Source organism: Spea bombifrons, chromosome 3 (genome assembly GCF_027358695.1).
Source record: "Spea bombifrons isolate aSpeBom1 chromosome 3, aSpeBom1.2.pri, whole genome shotgun sequence".
NCBI classification, from domain to species: domain Eukaryota; kingdom Metazoa; phylum Chordata; class Amphibia; order Anura; family Pelobatidae; genus Spea; species Spea bombifrons.
The window spans coordinates 9,246,229-9,267,500 of record NC_071089.1 but is presented as its reverse complement, the minus strand read 5'-3'; the positions used below and the strand labels follow the sequence as shown (position 1 = coordinate 9,267,500).

General features: G+C 43.3%; 1 protein-coding gene across 1 annotated transcript in view; it reads right to left on the bottom strand.

Moving 5' to 3' along the window:
- PPP2R5A (protein phosphatase 2 regulatory subunit B'alpha) overlaps positions 1-19,398 on the bottom strand; it is a 26,087-nt gene extending 6,689 nt beyond the window's left edge. The window contains exons 1-5 of the mRNA XM_053458715.1: positions 18,882-19,398; positions 6,376-6,572; positions 4,863-4,964; positions 2,469-2,561; positions 310-440 (exon numbers count right to left, since the gene is read on the bottom strand). Of these exons, the coding sequence (XP_053314690.1) occupies positions 310-440; positions 2,469-2,561; positions 4,863-4,964; positions 6,376-6,572; positions 18,882-19,029 (671 nt within the window). The 5' untranslated portion in view covers positions 19,030-19,398. The remainder of the gene's footprint in view (positions 1-309; positions 441-2,468; positions 2,562-4,862; positions 4,965-6,375; positions 6,573-18,881) is intronic.
- Between the last annotated feature and the right edge of the window lie 1,874 nt (positions 19,399-21,272).

Sequence of the window (21,272 nt, the reverse complement as noted above, 5' to 3'; positions counted from 1 at the left end):
CAATATATCAAATATTAAACCCTTAAAGGGTCACTTCACCCATCATATGCATTCTATAGTATAAAATAGCTTTAAATTAAAAGGCATGGATTCCGTGTCCTTAACGGACCTCCATTCGCCTCGGTTATCAGTACCAACAGGTACCAAGCACTCATTTCCAGCCCATGCCAATAACGTTCTGTTGATTAATGGAACGTTTCTTTTCAAGCAATTCAACACAATTATAGATATATTTTCTTTTATCAAAAGTAATTGTTATTTTGCCAACTATTATGTTTATTCTCCGTAACAGCGACAGCAATTTACTACCTGAGGAAAATGTTGTTAATCTGCTTCCTGATAAAAGCTCTCAGCCCGAGAAACTTCCCGTATATCCGATGAAGAACGGTTTTCAGGAAGTCTCGTTCTCTGGGATCTTCACTGTCAAAAAGCTCCAAAAGCTGTTAAATAATAGGATAAAGGTTTAGCACAATGAAATCAACAAAGGTATTAGACGTTATAAGTTGCACGCGGAGCTGACTGTGATTTAGTTCTGCTTAGTGATCAGGTGAATGGCTATTAAATGTCCTTTATTTCGCTTCAGTGATAGAATGTCATTGAACCCAACATTTAATGCTGAATTTATGGGCTGAACCCCAACCTAATGAGCCATTTGATTTAGAGCGTTTCGTATTATAAACCACAAGTAATAGATTTCCTTTGAGAGAGAAAAGGAACGAGAAAGAGAAAGACAGGTTAAGTTCACAAAAGAAGCTTAAAACACAACAATGCTAAGAACCAAGAGGCAAAGTTCTATGCCAATATGTATTTGTTAGAGAAACACGGGGGAAGTGTCATGGCATCCCACATATCCCCTCACTTCCAAGAGATTAACATCAGAAGATAGCTGATGAAATAATCCGCCGATCCTAGTCTGCAAAGCGAGAGAGATTGTAGCCTTACATGGCGATAACCCGAAAAACTCCGCAGAGCCGCACCATAGAAAATCTGAACGTTATAAGGACGCTTTAACCTTCACTCAGCAATAAACATTATTAATATCATCGTATAAAGCCAAGGATTTACACACGACATGGTAACCTGAAATCAACAAAGAAACCAATCCAAAGGCAAAGAGAGCTCTGCTTACAACCTAAAGGGGAGCGGAGTAACACAAGGGGGTCTCTACTTGCTAAATGGCGAGTTGGGAAGAGAGATGTGGTTTTAACTCGTTTTACTATTCATTAGGAAGGCCATCACTGGCAGGTTTCTCAAGCAAAAAGATTAGCTGGCCCTGTATAATGCATAATTTAATAGGTGAAGCGGCTTTGGCGAAATCTTGCTGATTTAAAGATACATTATACAGGGCGAGTCAAGCTCTTTGCTGTAGGAGAAGCTCGCTGGGGGAAGATATGACACGGTTCTCCCTTTAATAAATAAAGCCCAAAGTTTGAAACAGCACAGAGGCAAAATGAGGGCGAGTGGGGGGTGCATGATGCACGCGTAGCATAAAGCAGGGTAGGATGCATTTTGGTTCAATAGGTTTTAGGCTTCATTGAAAGGTAATTTTAAAGTTTTTTTTGGAATATACAAAGAGGGTTATTTTATACTGTTCAGACCGGACTTCTAACTTTTATTGATATAACAAAAAGCATGCAAATAAAAAAATACTTTAAACCCGTCCTGTCACTACCACTGCAGGGCCCACCGTGGGACAAAAGCGTAAAGCAACCAAGTTCACTTGAGAGCTGCGCAAAAAAACAAAGTAATTCTGCCCTGGGGGGAAATCAAGGCTTTCAATCAGCATTTCAAACATTTTCTAATTGACAGAAGAGACGGAACAAACATGAGGAGCCCGGCAGTCGCGCCTTTAAAATTCTTCCTTCTAGTGTCGAACATTCTGTTCTGTTTAATGAATGCAGTAGGTTGCCTACTGGCTACTTCATTCATTTAATAAACATATCCTGTCCTATAATACACATATCCTACATTGTTTTGTATCCCTATATTTATCACATACACCTATCCAAAAGCACCCCTGCCATGGAGTTGTTGGCATACACCACAGACGGCTAAACTCACCCCGAACAAAAGCACTAGGGCTCTCAATATGTAACCCGCAACCATTTTATTAACAAACTTTCTGTAAGACACAGAGACAACTTCACTGTGTAACAAACACAACCCCGGAACATCAGCGACCCCTGTCCCGACATTCTTAAACAAGAGAGGATCAAGATAGTGAGGGGGGGATCAAGATAGTGAGGGGATTTGCTTGTAATACACATTATAAGGCACTCGGCTTTATTACTGTAACATTCCTATTCATCTGAAGGCACACCATTATCACACCTCACTGAAGCTCGAAACTGTAGCGGTGATACTCTGATAACGCGCTTCAAATACTGCATTCAATGCATCAAGGACATCTCCCCTATTTCAACGATGCAGCCGAAATATACAGATCTCATCTCCTTCATAAATATTACCTGTTGCACAAATTTCTGATCCACAAAGCGCTTGGCAATGCTGGGCTGGAAGTCTGGACTCTCCAAAAATCTTAAGAAAAATTCATACACCAGCTAGAAAACAGGAAGAGTATAAAAAAAAAACAGGTTAAGTACATCTCATAAGGATAAAGAGCAAAGTAATTACCGACCAGAAGTTCCGAATATCACTTTGCATTGACACTAATGCACACACACCTGCAGCTCCATATCTTTTAATATATATATATATATATATATATATATATATATATATATATATATATATATATATATATATATATATATATATATATATATATATTATAGTTATATATGATATACAACTTCTATATGCATTCATTACATACAACATACATTTCCAAAGATTACAATTACAAAGACGCATTTCCAAAGACCGCTGCTTTACAGCTTTAAGCTCCGATCACATTTACGGCAAAATAAAATTGATCCGACACAAGACTAATAAGGTTGTTTTCCAAAGAAATCTATTGCATGGCTGAATTTGGAGAACATATTACGAAAAGCATGAACATATGAATTATAAATACATTTTCAGGGCCCCCTCTTCCATATCACATTCAGGAAATGGGGTTTATATATTTTGTATGTGTTATACCTTATGCATCCTTAAAAGTGCTTTAAAAACTGCCACCCACAAAAACAATTTGTTCTCATAAAAACAAACACACAGAAAGCTTACGGAGTGACTTTAGGAAACTAAAGGCATAACCAGATCTACCCAGGAAAGTTTTACTTCCCATAATGCTTCAGTGCAGAATGCATTAACCACCCGCACATCAGTCTCCAGCACGAGAAATTGTTTACGCGAACAGTCTAAAAATAAGAATTGGAAGCACTACACGAAATCTATGATGAGACTAGTATCAGGGGATCATGTGGGACGCGACAGGACTGGTTTAAACCACATTCACAAAAAAAGGCAAACTATTTTATCCTCTCCATCCCCAGAACACATCTGTGTTTTACCTGGATGAAGAGAACCCGACTTGTGGCCCCCTGGTTGGTTCACCTCCAGTTATGTTACAGAGCAAATCCCAGGCACTAACAGTTTGGACTAAGTTGACATGAGGCGGGTTGGCCAATAGACGCATGGCATGGATTCTGGGAGACCTCCCATGCTAATGCTGCCGTGCAGATGCAATGTCTGCAGCGCATTGTTACAGAGTAGATGTAATTCATTCCGGCAATGTCATAGAATTTGATGGGAACCCGGCAAAAGCGGGAGCTTCTTCATTTTGAGGTCAACCGATAGAAAGTTAAGATCCACTGACGTATAATTGGGTTATGTAGTTAGTGAAAGGACTCCGACCATCCATGTGACGGAGGATGCAACATCACGCGATACATACAGTTCTACATAAATAACTGAACAATGATCGCTTTGTAATGCTCTCTGTGAAAGGATTGCACAGCACTTCCCAAAGAATAATAATCCGCACTCATTTAACGATCAGCTGCGCCACACACTTCCCGGTGAGGCGTTAAGAACCGGACACGAGCATTTTGGGTCTGCCAGGCAGATTTTATGGAATCTGGATATCCAATGGTAACATCACGCCTCGGTGTACCATTACCAACAAACCACAGGTATTACGATTAATTGCGCTTCTGGCCGTGCAGAATAAGTCGCGTCTTCCCTCACAACCTCAAACCCACTTCTATATTCAAGCATAAGACAGGAACTTTATACTCATTGTAAATACTACAAGACTTGAATAAATCTGCATAAAATAAATTATAGGTGAAACAACCCAAAATATATACACCACGCGAAAAAAATAGGCTTAAACCAAGCAGGTCTACACCTTTTAGCCATTGATCTGGTCTCTATTTCTGTTCATTGGAAATCTGTGCTCAACATATATATATATATAATAATAAAAAAATAAAAAAAAAAATAAAAAAATCTGACTAGCCCCGGTATTCCATTTAATATACATTGAAGCCCACCTTTCCCCTTTGGGATATAAGCGTGGAGATCATCGGCGTCAGGACATTTTTTAATCACATGCCCCCATGCTGTCAATATCCACTGAACCTGCAGCGGAGGAGAGTATATCCCGTGTCAGGAGACCCCCTGAATGGAAAATAGCTAGGAGGCGGCGGAAGGGGCAAATGCAGAATGCCCCATGCAAAGCTAAAGGGACCACTCAACTATCATATGTATTAAAACATGTACAATAACAGGAGTGTCCTTTACAATAAAAATAAAAAAGTTGTAAAGCTCTTTGTTGCCTCCAAACCATGTGAAAAAACACTTTAGGAAATTGTCAAAAATGTTTTTTCAATCTTCTTCCAGTTTTTTTGTGCTAGTAGGTTAAAATGCTAAGGACTGCCGATTAGATGAAATACCTGTATGTGAGGCCATGAAGCTTCTAACGTGGGTTCATCTTCTTCCGGATCAAAATCGGGGTTGTCGCTCGGTGGGAGTGTTCTAAAGATATTTGAACTTATCTGCCAAAAACACAAAGTATTAGAGCTTTTATTAACATACGTACTTAAAACAAAACTAAGCCATATAATCACCAGATGATCCCCGAAGGGCCAGACAGTTTAGCACCAAAGCAGCTACACAATGCGGTAAAATCAACTGGAAAACCTTAAAAAAAAGCCCTCTCCCGTCATACGCAAGTCACCGAGTGTATTAGACGGAAAGACGGAGGGATCGCAAATATGTTGTATGGGAACATTAGTGACTTTCCATTAAGGATGCCGAGAGGATAGTAGAGGTAAAGATATGACAGAGGAAGAAGCTTTTTATCATTTTATACCCACACAAGATTCTTTAAAACCAACACTCAATGTCAGCTTAAAGAAGAAGAGCTGATACGTGGAGGATTGCTGGCCACTATATCTTTTATATCATATATTGTTTATTTTGCTGGTTTTATAAGCTCTTAACAGTAAATGGTCTCTTGTTTCTATAATCAATACAAAGGAGAAAAAAACCCTATGATTTAAGTTAGAAGAGGTAATGCCACTGTATGCCACTTTACAGATCTCCGTGTACAGTTCTGGAGAACAGAAGGATACAGACACAACGGAGAGAGTTCAGGAGAGCTACAAAACATGGTGAGTGGTTTGAAGGACAGAAAGATTAAAGGATCTTAAAATCTTAGCTGTAACACAAGGCAGCTCTACTTAATTGAAAGGGTAGTAGATAAGTGGAAATGTCTCCCACCAGTAGTGGTGGAGGCTAATACAGTGAGGGAATTTAAACAGGCATGGGATAGACAAGGCTTTCCTCACTATAGGACCTGACCAGAGACTGATACGGGCTTAAACCCCTTACATCAGGACAAATGGGCAGACTAGATGAGCCGAATGGTTCTTACCTGTCATCAAATTCTATACATTTTAATAAATGATATTTCACATTCTGTAATAGAACCCACAATAGCAGAAAAAAAAAAATCAAAAACTTTCATCTGCCTGTATGTTTCATTCAGTTGCAGTCGCCTCTCCAATGAACACAATCCGATACCAAACTGACACCTAAATCACTATCTGTGATCACTGCACTCCAAGGTTGTCATAAATAAAGGAGTCAGGGCAAGCGCCCCCTTTCCGGCAGCCCCAGCATACCCCAGGCGTGGGACTGAGCATTTTTCAGTCATCTTAAAAGGGGCAGAGGATGCAGTAAGAAATGGGGGTTCTAATAATCAGGTGAACTCCAAGCACCATAAAATGTTAAATCCAGAGCTACACTCGCAGCACCCAGGACGGAGCGGCTCTGCGGCTTCTCCTGTAATAAGGTTTTTACAGACTGTCATCCCCGGAACTGAAAGCTTTTAAGAATGATAGAAGGTAATGAATGCGTATGAGAAACTACGCAGCTGAAAGAGGAAGTCACGAGTAAACTTACCATTTTAACGATATCGGGGTAAGCGGAGTCTATGATCACGCCTCGATTTGTGGATACATATTCGACTAGTTCATTCAACGTGGCTCTCTTGATTTCCTTGCTCTTCAGGTCAGATACAGAGTCGATGAAATCAAACAATACACAGCACTGCTGCAGCTTCTGGCAGAACAGGTCCTGCTGATCGTTCGACGGGGTATCTAATAAGTGCAAAAACAGGACAAGATGTAACTGCAGGTAAGCAATGTTTAACAAAAGCCATTTTTCTCAGAATATTGACAAACATCAAACTGAATCCAAAAAAATTAAATTTGAGCAAAAGCTACACATCCCAAGGACTTGCTGAACATCTATTTCAGTGGTTATGTCGAGGAGGGGTGGGTAGGGCAGGACTGGCCGAGCAGCCCTGACGTTGTTAGGCCAGTGTCCGCACACTGGGTTTCTATGGCCCTGCGCTTATCCGGCATTCAAACCGCAGGGCCGACCGCCCACTAGCAGCAGATCGGGTACGTTCGGGATGCCCAGCAGGCATTTGCCCAGTGTGCCAGACGGCCAGCAGAGACCTGTGTAGGTAGCATGGTCTGCTAGATGTGGTGTATTAAGCTCCAAAGCCAAAAACATAGTTATATCCATATAGAAACACTAAGGCTCACTCACGGGACATGATCTGAAAGGAGAAAAGATCTTTTATTGGATGGTCACATTAAAAATGTCACCGTTTGACTACACTGCAGTCCTTTATCAAGACAAAGCAACATGGCTACCGTTGCTTGCATCTAACGTGTGGCTGCTGCGAATGTTTCTTGCCGAATATTTCCAATATCGCATGGAAAAAAAGGCTCTGGATACAGGAGATTCTTTCCCAGGAAACAAAGGCATCTATAGAGACAACAAACACTAATTGGCAACCTCCGCATAACCTGAAAGTTACGTTTCTTACACCCCAGATGTTGGCTTCTCTCTAAACTGCTTCCGTGTCATGACCGACACATACCATGCATTTCAGATCATATGTATGCTAAACATCCATGAAATGATGAGCATGTAGTTCTAAAGCTGCTGTAAACTGCAATCCAAAGCAGCCCTCGACCATTCAAGCGAAAAGCAGTTTGAGTGAATTTATGACTGCACGGCCATGAACGCGATCGCTCATCAACTACGATCCTTTTACAAGGAAATACGGATATATACTTCACTTCAGAGAGCGACGCAACAATCCAGCTACTGAAAAATCTTTTATTACACAGCACAGCAGGAGAAACGTAAACAGGATCCAGACCGATGTGTCAGAATTAAATGTGCCGACGCTGAATTAAAGTCTGCTCGATACAGTTGCCACTTGTGGGGCGTCAACATGAAGTAAATGATTGCATTGACTTCCCCCTATGAGACGACTCCTTGGATCATGATCCTTGGATAAATCTTATTTATTGGGGACATTAGTATATAAACATAATAATCTGACTTACAGAACAGGTGAGGAGGGCCCTGCTCAAAAGAGCTTACAATCTAGAGGGAGTTGGGTTGTATTACACAAAAGGTAAAAGTGCCACTGTTAGTGATGGAGCAGCCACACTAGTAAACGTATTGCAGGAGAGGGACGAGGAAAGGTGAGCTAAAGGAATATGGGGGGCATTAATGTGTAATGTTGTAAGCGTCCTTAAAGAAGTGGGTTTTAAGGGATTTTTTGAAGGAATAAAGGCAGGAATATTACACAAAAGGGGGGCAAAAATACTAAAAGAGTGGTCAAAGGACAAGCTTTTCTAGGCCCAGAAATCAGTGAGCAGAAAAGTGAAGGTTTTGTGTTAATCTAGTTCAATCTGCATATTAAAAAGGATTAGTTGTGTTAAATTGCGGCTTCAGGCATTCCGTGTACGATGACTTTTTTTAGTGTACTGACGTACTCCCAATCCCATCACATTACATCAACATGTGTTAGAAAATCAGGAAAAGATGGGCAACCGCTGTGAAGGGGTTTGAAATTAAGAATCAGGATCTTGAAACGAATCCCGCGCAGGCAGCCAGTGAAGAAACTGACAGAGGGGAGAGACGTTAGTAAAGCGATGGGAGAGGACGATGAGTCTGGCAGCAGCATTCATGGTGGATTGTAGAGAGGTGAGACGGTTAAGTGGGAGACCGGCTAAGACAGAGTTACAATAATCAAGGCGGCAGATAACGAGGGCATGGACGAGAGCCTTAGTGGCATGCAGTGTTAGGAAGGGATGATGGGGGCAATGTTTATAAGATGGAGATGGCACTTTTTAGAGACTGAATGCAGGGGGTGAACGAGAGGTCAGAGTCAAGGGTGACACCAAGCAGGAGGAGACGGAGAGACGATGGCACCATTGAGGGAAACTAATGAGGGGATTTTAGTGTTGGAGGGAGAAGGGAAGTTCAGTTTTGGCGAGATTGAGTTTCAGGAAACATGCAGACATCCAGGTAGAGACAGAGGCGAGACAGGTGATCTAAGACAGAGAGAGAGCGATATTGGGAGAGGGCAGACAAAATAAGCATCTTGATGTAAGTTGTCTGTTTCATATATTGCTTAAGATTACTTAATATGTATTTTTTTTTTATCTTATGGGGGGGACCCTACGGTTTCTATCCATGTAGCGCACTTTAATGCATATAATGGCTGCATGGTTCCTTTAAAGTTTTGTGGTTTTCTTGTCCCATCGCCCTTTGGCTTCAAGCAGCAAAACAGCGGCAAAAAGGAAGGACTAAAGAGGAGGGCAGCTGCAGCAGCTATTTCTATGTCCGGTTAATCTTTTTATTTAAAAAACAAAATAGCATTTTAGAAGTGCACACAATATGGATTCTTTAACGGAGGTGCCAAGGACATTAAACTGTCCCTTAAAGCCTCCCCCCCAGTTTCATACTTTTCACAACTCAGATACACAACCGGCACATCGGACAAGCCCCGTTTCAATGTATTTCCCATCGTATCAGGAAGAGCCTTGCTCCTCGGTCACCCCGTATAACGCAACGTCAGCCTCCCAAGCTTCAGTTGACAGACTGCCTCCCGCAGCTCCGCGGTGATATCCCAGGTTGCTAGGATACAGCCCTCTCCGTACACCGAAAATAACTCTCCGGAGGTAAAGATAATAATATCACATTTCACATGAAATAAGAGCAGCCAAGAAACTCCAGAATACTTACAACCCCCCCCCACCATTTATTTTTAAACATGGAATGAATAATTGGGCGCCACAGGGCGAGATGGTTTATTGAAAGCCTGAGTGCTCGCGCGTGGAACGGCAAGCTGCTATTACTGCGCCCGGCACAGAGATAAACGCATTCAGCTTTCTAAAAGGAAATTTGTGGGAGTCGGGGCCGGCAGCCAGGGATGTGAAGCAATGGACTCGCAGATTTACTTTGCTTTAGTAACATGGAAAAAAAAATGTATTCAGACATTCTATTCAAACATAGCACAATCCACGACAAGACCGCAAACTCCTGCTTCACTCTCGGGTGTATTGCGGTAACGCGGTGTTGTGTAAAAACAACATTACAAATCAATACACCGCTCCCGTGGAAGAGACGGCAATAGAACCAGAGGAAAAGCGAAAGAAGCCAACAAAAATGCTACATGACACTTCAATAGAAAGACGGAATACTGGGCTATACTGGACTTTCTGCTCACAACCCCCCCAAAACATGAAACGGACCATCACGGACCTAATTACCCCGGCTGTAACATTCGTATAAATACTCTTCTGCAATTGCAGCACAAAGTGTAAGAGTGTCTTTCTAGCATAAAGAAACCTCTAAGAATTCTAAACAAGAATATCAAGATTTTTAAGTTCCACACATGCCCATCGAGTCAGACCTCCGGAATATGCCAAGAAAAAGAAGCGTTAAAAACACAGTGGCTTTTCTGACTCCTCATCATACTGCCTGTGGAATGCTCGGTCTTAGTCACCCAGCTGGACCCTCAACAGAAGAACAGACTTCATTAGCATTGCCATAAAGTGCCCGGGGAAGGGTCATTACTGTATACAGCGCCGGGGGAGGGGTCATTACTGTATACAGCGCCGGTAATATTTTTTCCATGGTACTTTCCCTTTAAAAATGGTAACAGTTGATAAGTAACAATCACTAATTTATATTACTGCCTTTCAAAGGAAAGAAAACCTCCCAAAATTTCATTTAAGAATGCCTTTTCATTTAACCCAATCATCCACAACTAGTTAAATAATATATCATATATATATGAAGTCATTCAACAGCTTACAGATCCTCGGCTAATATCATATGAATGTTAATGCCAATATTATCTGCAACGCGCATGGTTTTTAGTTCCCGACTCGAAAGGTGTGCGTTGCAAATGATAAAGATGCATAAAGTGATCCAATTTAATGCGCCCTACTGCATTTCCACATACAATAAGACTCGTAGCAACATTAGCGCCTTACGTGATTTCCTTTTAGGGACGTGAAAATTCTCTGCTTTCAGAAAGGCTCACGTTTATAGCCGCTAATCAAATTCAATTTAAATTTCTTAATAAGGAGTTTAGAAAGCCAAGATTTTAGAAGCCTATTAATAGCATCCCATGAACATGTTAAAACTGGGTTCAGCCTTTTCCATAAAAAAAAGAAAAAAACAGCTCCAAAAAATACATAAAAAAAAAAAAATTAAAAAACTATAGAAAAAAACTGATTAACCCTTACAGTCGAAGCCCCTAAAGAGATACTTCCAACTTGCCATAAAGCGACCTTGGTAACCAGGCGCAGCGTTAGGAATACCAAACCGAAAACTTAAAAGCCACCACACGGTGGGTCGGCTGCTCTTAGATGAACAGAATATACATCTTCATAGGAAACATAAAATAAATAAATAGCGTCACAGGGCTCTATATGTTTCTACCAAACTCTTAAGGAAATGATTCTGCAAACCTTACTTTTAATATATGGCTTAACTGTAGATTCATTAAACTATATAAATGAAACCGACTCATTTACATGCAGCGGAATGAATTGATATTTTGCCGGGTCCTGCTCACACAGAGCATTCAATCACTTCATACAATCTGACAAACGATATGACCAATACATGTTTGGTGCGGGAGAGGCTTGGAAAGAATATGTATCGTTGCGCCTCCACACGTCACCGAGGCATGACGTAACTACCCTTTGCCAAGCATCCCACCGAACATAGCCCTACGCATAAAATAACCCGAGCTTTTACAATCCGATTCTGGGGCTCCTTGAAAGATTCTCACTTTTCTGTCTCGGCACGCACCTCTCCTCCCCATCCGATGGGCTCCGTTACCGAGCTCGGCAGCATGTTTTGTAACTGGCCAGAGAAACTGGAAATAACTTAATTCTCAGCTACGCTGATGTATCTGTACGCATTAATGTATATTTTCTGTGCGTGTTATTTGCTGGCGCTTAAAATAAAAAAAAAATAAAAAATACCCAAATGAAAGCGTTTAACAGGCATAAATCTTTTATTCTAGTTCCAGGTCACGTCTCGTGCCAATCCTTACACCCATATACGCCGAACATCTATGGAAGCTGCCACCTGATTGCTGTATGCATTTCCTCGCGCTAGATGATTGTTCGCTGTCTGATATGACTGTAAGGGTACATACAATGCACACGCGGGTGAACCAACTACCATCTGTAAAAGGGAATCATGGGACATTAACAAAAATCTGCATCACGTGCGGCCGGCAGTTCCTTCGGCAGACGTCAGACACGGAAGTAACTTGAAAACTCGGTGATGAATTTCTTTTATCTCGGATGTGACGGATCCCCTTCAAAACCGCCATATGATGTACTAAAACGTCAAAAGCCATAGCGCAGGGTGGAACTTGATGAACTGTTACTATACCCCGCTTCTGCTTGAGGACAGAGCTGACGTAACCCTGTTAAAAGCCGCGCAGAAAACTCCAAGCTGTGGCCCCTGGGCAGGGAGCCTTGAGAAAAGCATCGGCAGAAAGCGTATAAACCAGGGAGTAATACCTTCTAGGAATTTCGAGGGAGGAGGCAGCATCAGCACCTACGCTGTAACCTGCACCGTCGCTGTTTGGGGTAGGAAGACTGTTCTTTGCAAAACATCATTAAATTCCAATTACGTGCAGAACCGAAATAATGTCAGCAGTCTTCACGCAAGCCGAGCAGCCCCATTTACATTCCAAATTAGCTTAATCACGATTACAGAATATAACGTATTTAAGACATCATAGCTTCCAACAAACTGCAGCTTATACGTATATATGGCTATTTACACGACGATATACAGGAGGGACAGAAGGGCAGCAGGTGTATGGATATAATTGGAAATACAAATCAATTCCTCTACCCAATCTTTTTTATTTATTTATTTATTTTTTTATCTGCTTGCGGAGTTTCACAGTTTCTAGCCGCTATCCATTAGCGCCCCAGCGGGAGAACTTTCCTGACTGAATCGCCCTGAAAACGGTACCGAGGAGGCTGTGCACTGCGGCTCGGTTGCTGCTGCTTCTCCTAAAAGGTACTGCCTACAGGTAACAATTGCAGAGTAAAATATTAACGAAGGGCCGGTGCATGAATCAGGCAGGTTTGTTGCAAATGTAATACTGTTTGACCCATGAAGGCGGCCTAATTTCATAACTTTGTAGCCTGATTCCCATTAACCATTGCTTTAGAACAAAGAGCTCGTAGCCATCGTGGAACTACGACTCACATGATGCTCAGCCAACACAACAAACACTACCCAAAAACTAGCTAGCTGGGAGTTGCAATGGTTTTATTTCCGTTCAGGATTAGCTTGTTGTGCAGTACGACCAGCAGGAATAGAATAATGAAATGATTTCAGATGGTAATTAAGCTGGCTTGGAAGCTTTACGGGAGTAAACAAGGGGAACTTATGTACAATGTGTTTTACTTTATCCCAGGATGCACTGGGCTCAGCCCCAGCGACTGCAATACACCGGACGCTGCGTGTTTTTGGTACCCAAATCTGTTTCAGTTCTAAAACTAAACATGCGATTCTCAAGGAAACACAGAATTTGATGGCAGATGAGAAGCCTTCGGCTCATCTTCTCTGCCCAATTCTGCATTATATTAGCGGGATAATGAGCCAGGTAAATGTAATCGTATCGGTGTACTACCAATTAGCTTTGGCGTACATTCACCTGTACGCTATTTGATGGCTGTAGGCCTTAAAGTACCAGGGTCAATTCCCATGCCCTGGTTCATAAATAGCGGGGCACCACTTACATGCATAAGAATACAGCGTTCGATAAAAAAGCCAATATACTAAACTATGGTTACCTAACTGCTAGGGCTGCAACAACTAATCCGGGGGAGAAAAAAAAAATTATCTTTCAAATGCTCTGAAAAATACCCCTCGTTTTATAATCCGACCCCAAATAGAGGTCAGACTGTAACCCTAAGATCCAGATCCTCTGCAGCACTTTTAATTTACTCTAAACAGTAATAGTAAATAAAAATATATAAATTCATGGGAATAACAGATAAGATTAATTGAGCAAAGCACTGAACATATAGATGCCAAACACCGGTAGCACAACAACCCGGTAAGAGTTCAGCATGGAGGAGGAGATGTATAGAATACAAATTGCCAAAAGTGTATGGGGGGTGTAGAACAGCCTGGCCAGCACACAAAAGGCGTTATGACCGTTTAAAAGGAACAGTCCAGTGACCCAGACAGGATCCCAAAGGAAAAATAAAAACCACATTAAAACTACTCTGCAAGTACTTAAATTCACTAAACAAGCTAATAAACAAATCACAATAGTCTTATAATTATACAAAAAGGAAAACACTCCGTGCATCTAAATATAAAAGAGACAGGCAATGAAAGTTCAAAACATTGAAAAGGTCCATGAAAATCCATGAAAATCCAAAAGTAACAGATTACAGCTAAAGTAAAAAAAAAATCATCAACATCAACTTCCATTTGGATTCATTTGTTTCATCAAATCTAGAACGGGTTCTTTACATCATGTCGGATTTCATTTGCTGCTAAAAAATCCACTCGTCTTCTCTGCTCTTTTTGTTATAAAAGTAAATCGCTTTAAAGTATCACAGGAGTTGCGGTTAGACCGGCACAGATCGTACACAGAAAGCCCATAGGTAGCGTTCATTGGGCCGTAATATAAAAAGATGTGGAGTCACAAAGCTTTCAGGAGCTCGGAGTATCTTTTTCTATGCTGACCCAATAAAAAGATATTGACTACGACGAAAGACCCCAAGATAAACACAGCTGTATCTTTTACCCGAGATGTAGACAAATATTTTGAAGGACTTCTCCCAACTCTGATCTCTGTAGAGAAGAAGCGTTTACTACGAGCACAATTACAGAACAACGTACAACGAGGCCTTACGGAAAAGGAAACCCTCCTTTGGACTTCTTATCCCTGCGTACAGAAGCATCTAGAAAATGCAGCTCCCAATATAAACAAGCGATTTTCATCAAAAAGAAATTAATTATACAAGAGGACGCTTTACAACTCAATATATTCTCATTCCACAAATGTGTAGCCCTGATTACCTCGTGGCGTAAAACAGTGAAACTAATCAACAATGTAACACTTTGCAGTCTATGTTTAAAATACGGGGCAAATTTAGACCTGATATGCAAAGTGCGAAGAACTGAGCATCAGTTAAAAAAAAATATATTAAAAAACTGGAAAAACAGACTAGCCGCCGCTTCCCATAGACAATGCAGGTTTGTATTCACACAAAAACATGCGCTGCCTCCCGACAGACAGCGGGTCACTTCCAACGTTCAGAACCGACCCAAGGAGCTCCCCTGACGGGCCGGAGCAGCAGACAGGACACGTTTAGGAGCTCGGCAGGACTTCTCATAGAAGCGGGGACAAGTTAAATTTGACGGGTGACTCGTTTATGTGGATTTTATAAACATCACCGCGTATATCTGCAGCGCGTGCGACTCAAACTATTACTGTAATGAAACCGCTGACAGCCGCCTCGGACCCGATAGCTCGGTGGCTTATGGTCTACAGAAGAAGTACAGGAAAGCGCGAGTGTTCGGGCAGCACGATACCGTCTCTTATATTACAGGAGGTGAGGGTCAGACAAGTCTTCACAGCCGCCACGCGGATTCTCTCACACATGCGCAGCAATAGCTTTCTGATGATTTAAAGGGGATTGTTACTCTTCATCTTGGTTCCTTCTACCAAACCCAAGCCAGATAATTCAGGTGAAGGAAGCAAAATGAGAGATACCAATCCCTCCTAAACGATGTCAGAGGAAACCACTAGCAGTCCCAACAAGTTTTCCCGGCAAAGGCCGGCTGACCAGGGCTCACAAATCAAAACAACCGTGTAATGATTAACCACGGAACGAACGGCCAAGGAGACGATATCACAAGCGGGCAACGCAAAGGAACCGTATAGCCTGGCTGGCAGTCATGACCCGGTCCCTTAGAATAAGTGTCGTCCCCTTCTTTAAGCAGGATTTTGAGAATTCTGGGTATCCGGATCCTAAGAATTATTCAGCCCTAAAGTATCATCAATGGGTTTAGACCCGGTAACCAGCCTTTAAATCAAATCATCTGCACTAAACGCAGAGGAGAAACCATTCATAAACTAAGATAGATGTGATTATATATATACTTTGACTTGGGTGTAATAACATATCAGGGCTGCATTACAGAGTTTAACAAAACAGACTCACAAGCGACCCTGTTGCATTAGTGTGGCAACATTTAGATCAGTGTGGCAACATTTTGGCTTATTAATATATTGATAATCAATTAACCAGAAACACCCCGTTAATAACGGATATAGTACACATAGACACAGATTGTGATATGACACACAAAAAAGTCGGGGGAGGGTGTGTAACGTTTACCTAGTAACGTCGCTATCACAGCCCTAAAGCTCCGGTGAAGCGTTTTGATCCGCGTGGGTTTGGCGTGCCGGTTTTCCCACCGACTTACCAAACCTACTACCCTCGTACTGAGAGTGGAACTAAAGTTTTACTGCAGCACAATTTAGTAAATCATCCTTTTTGTTTGGATTTGGTTGAAGCTCTGATAATCCTGCTGATGAGAGTCTTCAAAGTTATAGTACAAGAGAGCTTGTTTGTTTCATTCACTTACGGGGGGGGTTTGACATTTGGCCCCTGCAACGAAGCTAGAGGGGCCGATTTTTAGTCATTTCAATGATACATTTTCATTACGGAGGAACACGTCCACACGGGACCTTGGGAGGGGAGTCCGATCACACATAAGGCTAGGGAACGATACAAATATACAGTTACACCAGGACTTTCTATTTCCACCTCCCTACATATATATATACATGCATAGATATATATATATACATACACACATATATATATATACATACATACATACATACACACACACACACACACACATTGTATACATAGTTTAGTTGATTTTATATGGCTATTTTAAGTATTTTTGCATAAAGGTTTTGTTTTATACAGAGATTACAGATATCTTGTTTCTAATATTAGTTTTATTTGTTTGAGGGTTAACCCCTGCTGTAATTGTCATTGGACATTTTCTTAAGTGGATTTTATTTCACCTGTGACATTACAATAACCTCGCATGTCAGCATGGATCAGACAACTGTCTCAACAAGCTGGCAAGCTGACCTCGCAACTGATCAGACACCAGTATTTTGGGTTTTTATGTTGACGTACTACATGCAGGTATTGATTGGAGGTTTGAGCGCCATCAGGTATGGAATATAAACTAGCTTTCATACATTATTATGTATGATTATGTATGTACCTTAAAATATAAAAACAACCCTACTCTGAACAGAAAGAAGTATATAGAGAAACTATTTTAGAAAAGACTAAGTATGGCACTCTCTGATGCTTAAGCCACAGCTGCACGGCTCCCTCTTTTGTGTATAGTGTATTATATATATATATATATATATGTATAGTGCTTTATAGCATGTGCTTTGAGCGCACACACACACGTCCGCTGTTCTATACATAGCTTTGCACACAGTGCTGCTTGGAACGGCATAGGCCCGGGAGCTCCACTTAAACGTAATCATTAGTCTTGTTAGATCTCATTTGTCACGACACGCTAGGAACATCTCTGATCCGTGAAGGTAAATCTGAAACCAGCAGTCAGGCACACAATTCAATTTGGGGAAGGGGGGGTTGAGTTAAGGGCTCCACCTTACAGTCAACGAGATAAGATACATGTAAAAATGGGCGGCTCTGTACAAAGCACCGGCCTGAAACTGTAAATCCAACCGGTAGACATCTGCCAGATAACAGCGATATTCGTTCAAACACCGGACAGTCACGCAAAGTTCTAAAAACCTACAACGAAGTGTCACTGTTTCTAAATCAGCAATTAAAGTTCCTAGTCCTGGAGGCCAACAAAAATGTTTGGCTAACCCAGCCTGGGCACAGGCATCCTGCCAGGTTGAATTCCCCCCCCCCACCTTCCAGTGGGCGCAGCCCAACCGCCAGTGAATTCCACCCCAACGCCTTCCAGTGGGCGCAGCCCAACCGCCAGTGAATCCCGCCCCTGCAACACCTTCCAGTGGGCACAGCCCACCCGCCAGTGAATTCCTCCCCACCCCCCCTGCAACGCCTTCCAGTGGGCACAGCCCACCCGCCAGTGAATTCCTCCCCACCACCAACAACGCCTTCCAGTGGGCACAGCCCACCCGCCAGTGAATTCCTCCCCACCACCACCAATGCCTTCCAGTGGGCGCAGCCCACCCGCCAGTGAATTCCACCCCCAACGCCTTCCAGTGGGCGCAGCCCACCCGCCAGTGAATTCCACCCCCCCGACGCCTTCCAGTGGGCGCAGCCCACCCGCCAGTGAATTCTACCCCCCCGACGCCTTCCAGTGGGCGCAGCCCACCCGCCAGTGAATTCCACCCCCCGACGCCTTCCAGTGGGCGCAGCCCACCCGCCAGTGAATTCCACCCCCCCCGACGCCTTCCAGTGGGCGCAGCCCACCCGCCTGTGAATTCCACCCCCCCGACATCTTCCAGTGGGCACAGCCCACCCGCCAGTGAATTCTACCCCCCCAACGCCTTCCAGTGGGCGCAGCCCACCCGCCAGTGAATTCCACCCCCCCAACGCCTTCCAGTGGGCGCAGCCCACCCGCCAGTGAATTCCCCCCCATGCCAGTTAATTCCCCCCCATGCCAGTTAATTCCACCCGCCTAACACCAGTGAATTCCACCCCCTAACGCCTTCCAGTGGGCGCAGCCCACCCACCAATGAATCCCCCCCCCAACGCCTTCCAGTGGGCACAGCCCACCCCTTACACCTTCCAGTGGGAGCAGCCCAACCGCCAGTGGCCCTGCCCTCACACCTTCCAGCGGGCACAGCCCTCCCCTCACACCTTCCAGTGGGTGCAATCCACCTGCCGGGGATATTTCTTGGTAAGTTACTAATCGTCTAGTGATGTGTAACGCCCTGCTCACTGGATTAGTAGTACATAAGCCGCTCCCGCCGGGTTCCCGCGGAGTGAGCCACGAGTTATCTGGCAGACCAGCTGCGTCCCTCCCCCCCCGGTTACCTTTTAGAGGGGGCAGCGGGGTGAGCTCAACCGGGACCCCCTGCCCGCGGAACTGGGACGATCCCTGCGAGCGCTTTAGCCTCTGAGCTTTCCGCACCGACTTCCGCGTGAAGCCATCCACTTTCTCCGCCGCCGAGATGGCCGACATGGTGAAGGCGGGCCCCGTAACACTGCCTGCTGCTTGCCTTCTCTCCCCAGCCCGCTGCTCCGTGCCCTCGCGGCGGCCCCGTCACATAGGCCACTTCCGGGAGTTGAGGGCTACTTCACGGTCTCGGAGCTGCACTCGGGAGCTGACTATGGGGTCACCGACAAACTCCTCGTGAGTGTACCGTGAAGAGAGCGAAGTTGCCGACAGCAAAGGAGTGGTGGATGACAGCTGCGGCCGACCGGCGGCGGCAGTCCCGCTCCTCCCTCCCACAGACACTTTCTTTCCCTGAGGAGAAGGGAAGGCCCCTTTAGGTTCTCTGGGATGTCTCGGCCCGACCTGCCCGTGTCATTTTCTTGCCTGCTCGCAGATACCGGCGCCTCACAACTTTTCCCTCAGAGCGCGGGCTCTGCCATGGGGCTCGTGCAATAGGCAGAACCGAGGCGCGCACTGCAGCTTCAACCACACAAGTTCGGCTAAGGCAAGTCCGAGCGACCTGTGGCGGTAAGTGTGTCCCTGCACCGAATGCTGTGCGAGTGACTGATTGACAGCCCGCTCGTCCAATGAGCAAACAGAGCACGGCGTGACGTCAACATAGACGCAGAACGTTTTTCCGCGTTTGGAGCTACTGCGTTACTTTTCTTGCCACCAGGGGGCGCAAGTGTCGAAGGGGCGGGGTTCAAAAGCTGACGTCACGGTAGAGCAAGGTAAACTTAGCAACCCAAGGAGATGTAGGTGGGACGATGCGTCATTGATGGGTAGCCTAGCCAATTATAAACGAGAAAAATTAACCAATGAGTGCGTTGCTATGTAAATAAACGGTACAATGTTCCTTTTGAAGTAGCAGAACGCGGTTTGTCTCACAGATGTGAAGTGCGGGGTGGTATAGGGTGCAGAAGAATGTGTTTGCAGTTTTGACTTGTGATGTGTTAATAAAATGCTTGTGTATGGATTTTTTTGGGATGCTTCATATTAGTTTGCGTACAAAGAATGTATTTTTAGACAAACCCTTTTGTTGCATTAGAAAAAGTAATAAACTTAGATAAAATGTATATATAATATTTAATGTACTTTTATAGGAGTCAAAAGAGAAAATCACAGCGACCAAAGCTTTTGGAGCCTCAGAAGTCTCTTCCTGAATGCCGAAAGCTTATATAAAGTTCCATCTTTTTCTGCGTGGGCCAAATAAAAGGTATCCGCTGCGACTAAAGGCCCCATCCTCCTTTGACCCAGTATAATATATATATATATATCTATCTATATATATAATATGTAATCTCCCTATACTAGTAAAAACAGACACTTTTATATATATATATATATAGTTATTTTTCTAATTTTTTTTCTCATAATATCATTTTCTTTCTCTTCGTAATACTTTTTAGGGATTGTATACAGACGGCTGCATCTAAAGGAGCAAAACATTTAAATAGTTAAAAGTACAGGAGTGAAGTATGTTTTAAAGGAGGAAAAATGTTAGAACAAGAGGCCATACACTAACACTATCGCGTCAAAGGATTAGACTAACGTAAGGTAGTTTTTCTTTACTGAGAGTGTTATAGATAGGTGTCAGCCTCCCAGCAGAAGTGGTAAAAGTAAATACAGTGAGGGAATTTAAACATGTATGGGACAGGTGTATATGGCTCCTGAATCTAAGACGAGACCAACGACTGATTAAGGTCTGAGTCGACTAGACGGGCCAAATGGGGCCGATCTGCCGGCCAATTCTGTTCTCAGGTTTCACATCGCGCCTGAAGCAGTCTTTGTAGACGATTGCTGATGTTCACATTTTGATTGACTGTAAAGCTCTTACTCCCCAGCAACCCAGATCAACAATACTGATAACGCAGGAATTCAGCTCACTCCTCCGGTCTGAGATCTGTTACTCTTCATGTAAAAAAAAAAACCCAGAAGAATTGTAGGTAAAAAGCCAGATAAGATCTGAATAGCATATGTTTAAATGAAACAGACAACACCAAGCTGCAGGAGGTGTTTGACAGGTGCCCCCCCCTCGAATATAGGATCGCCCTGCTCTACCTACGCCCTGTAACAGCATGGTGCTGGGGTTTATTCACTATAGAGAGAGTTGTGATCTCAACTCCCTTACTTCGCTATTCAGTAGCAAGGACAAACACTAAAACACTGGTTCTGCATAATGTATACTTTAATAGGTGATTTAATTATACACTATGGGGTTGGCCCTTCGTAATGTACAAGGAAGTCAAGGTACTGAAACACAACTGTCC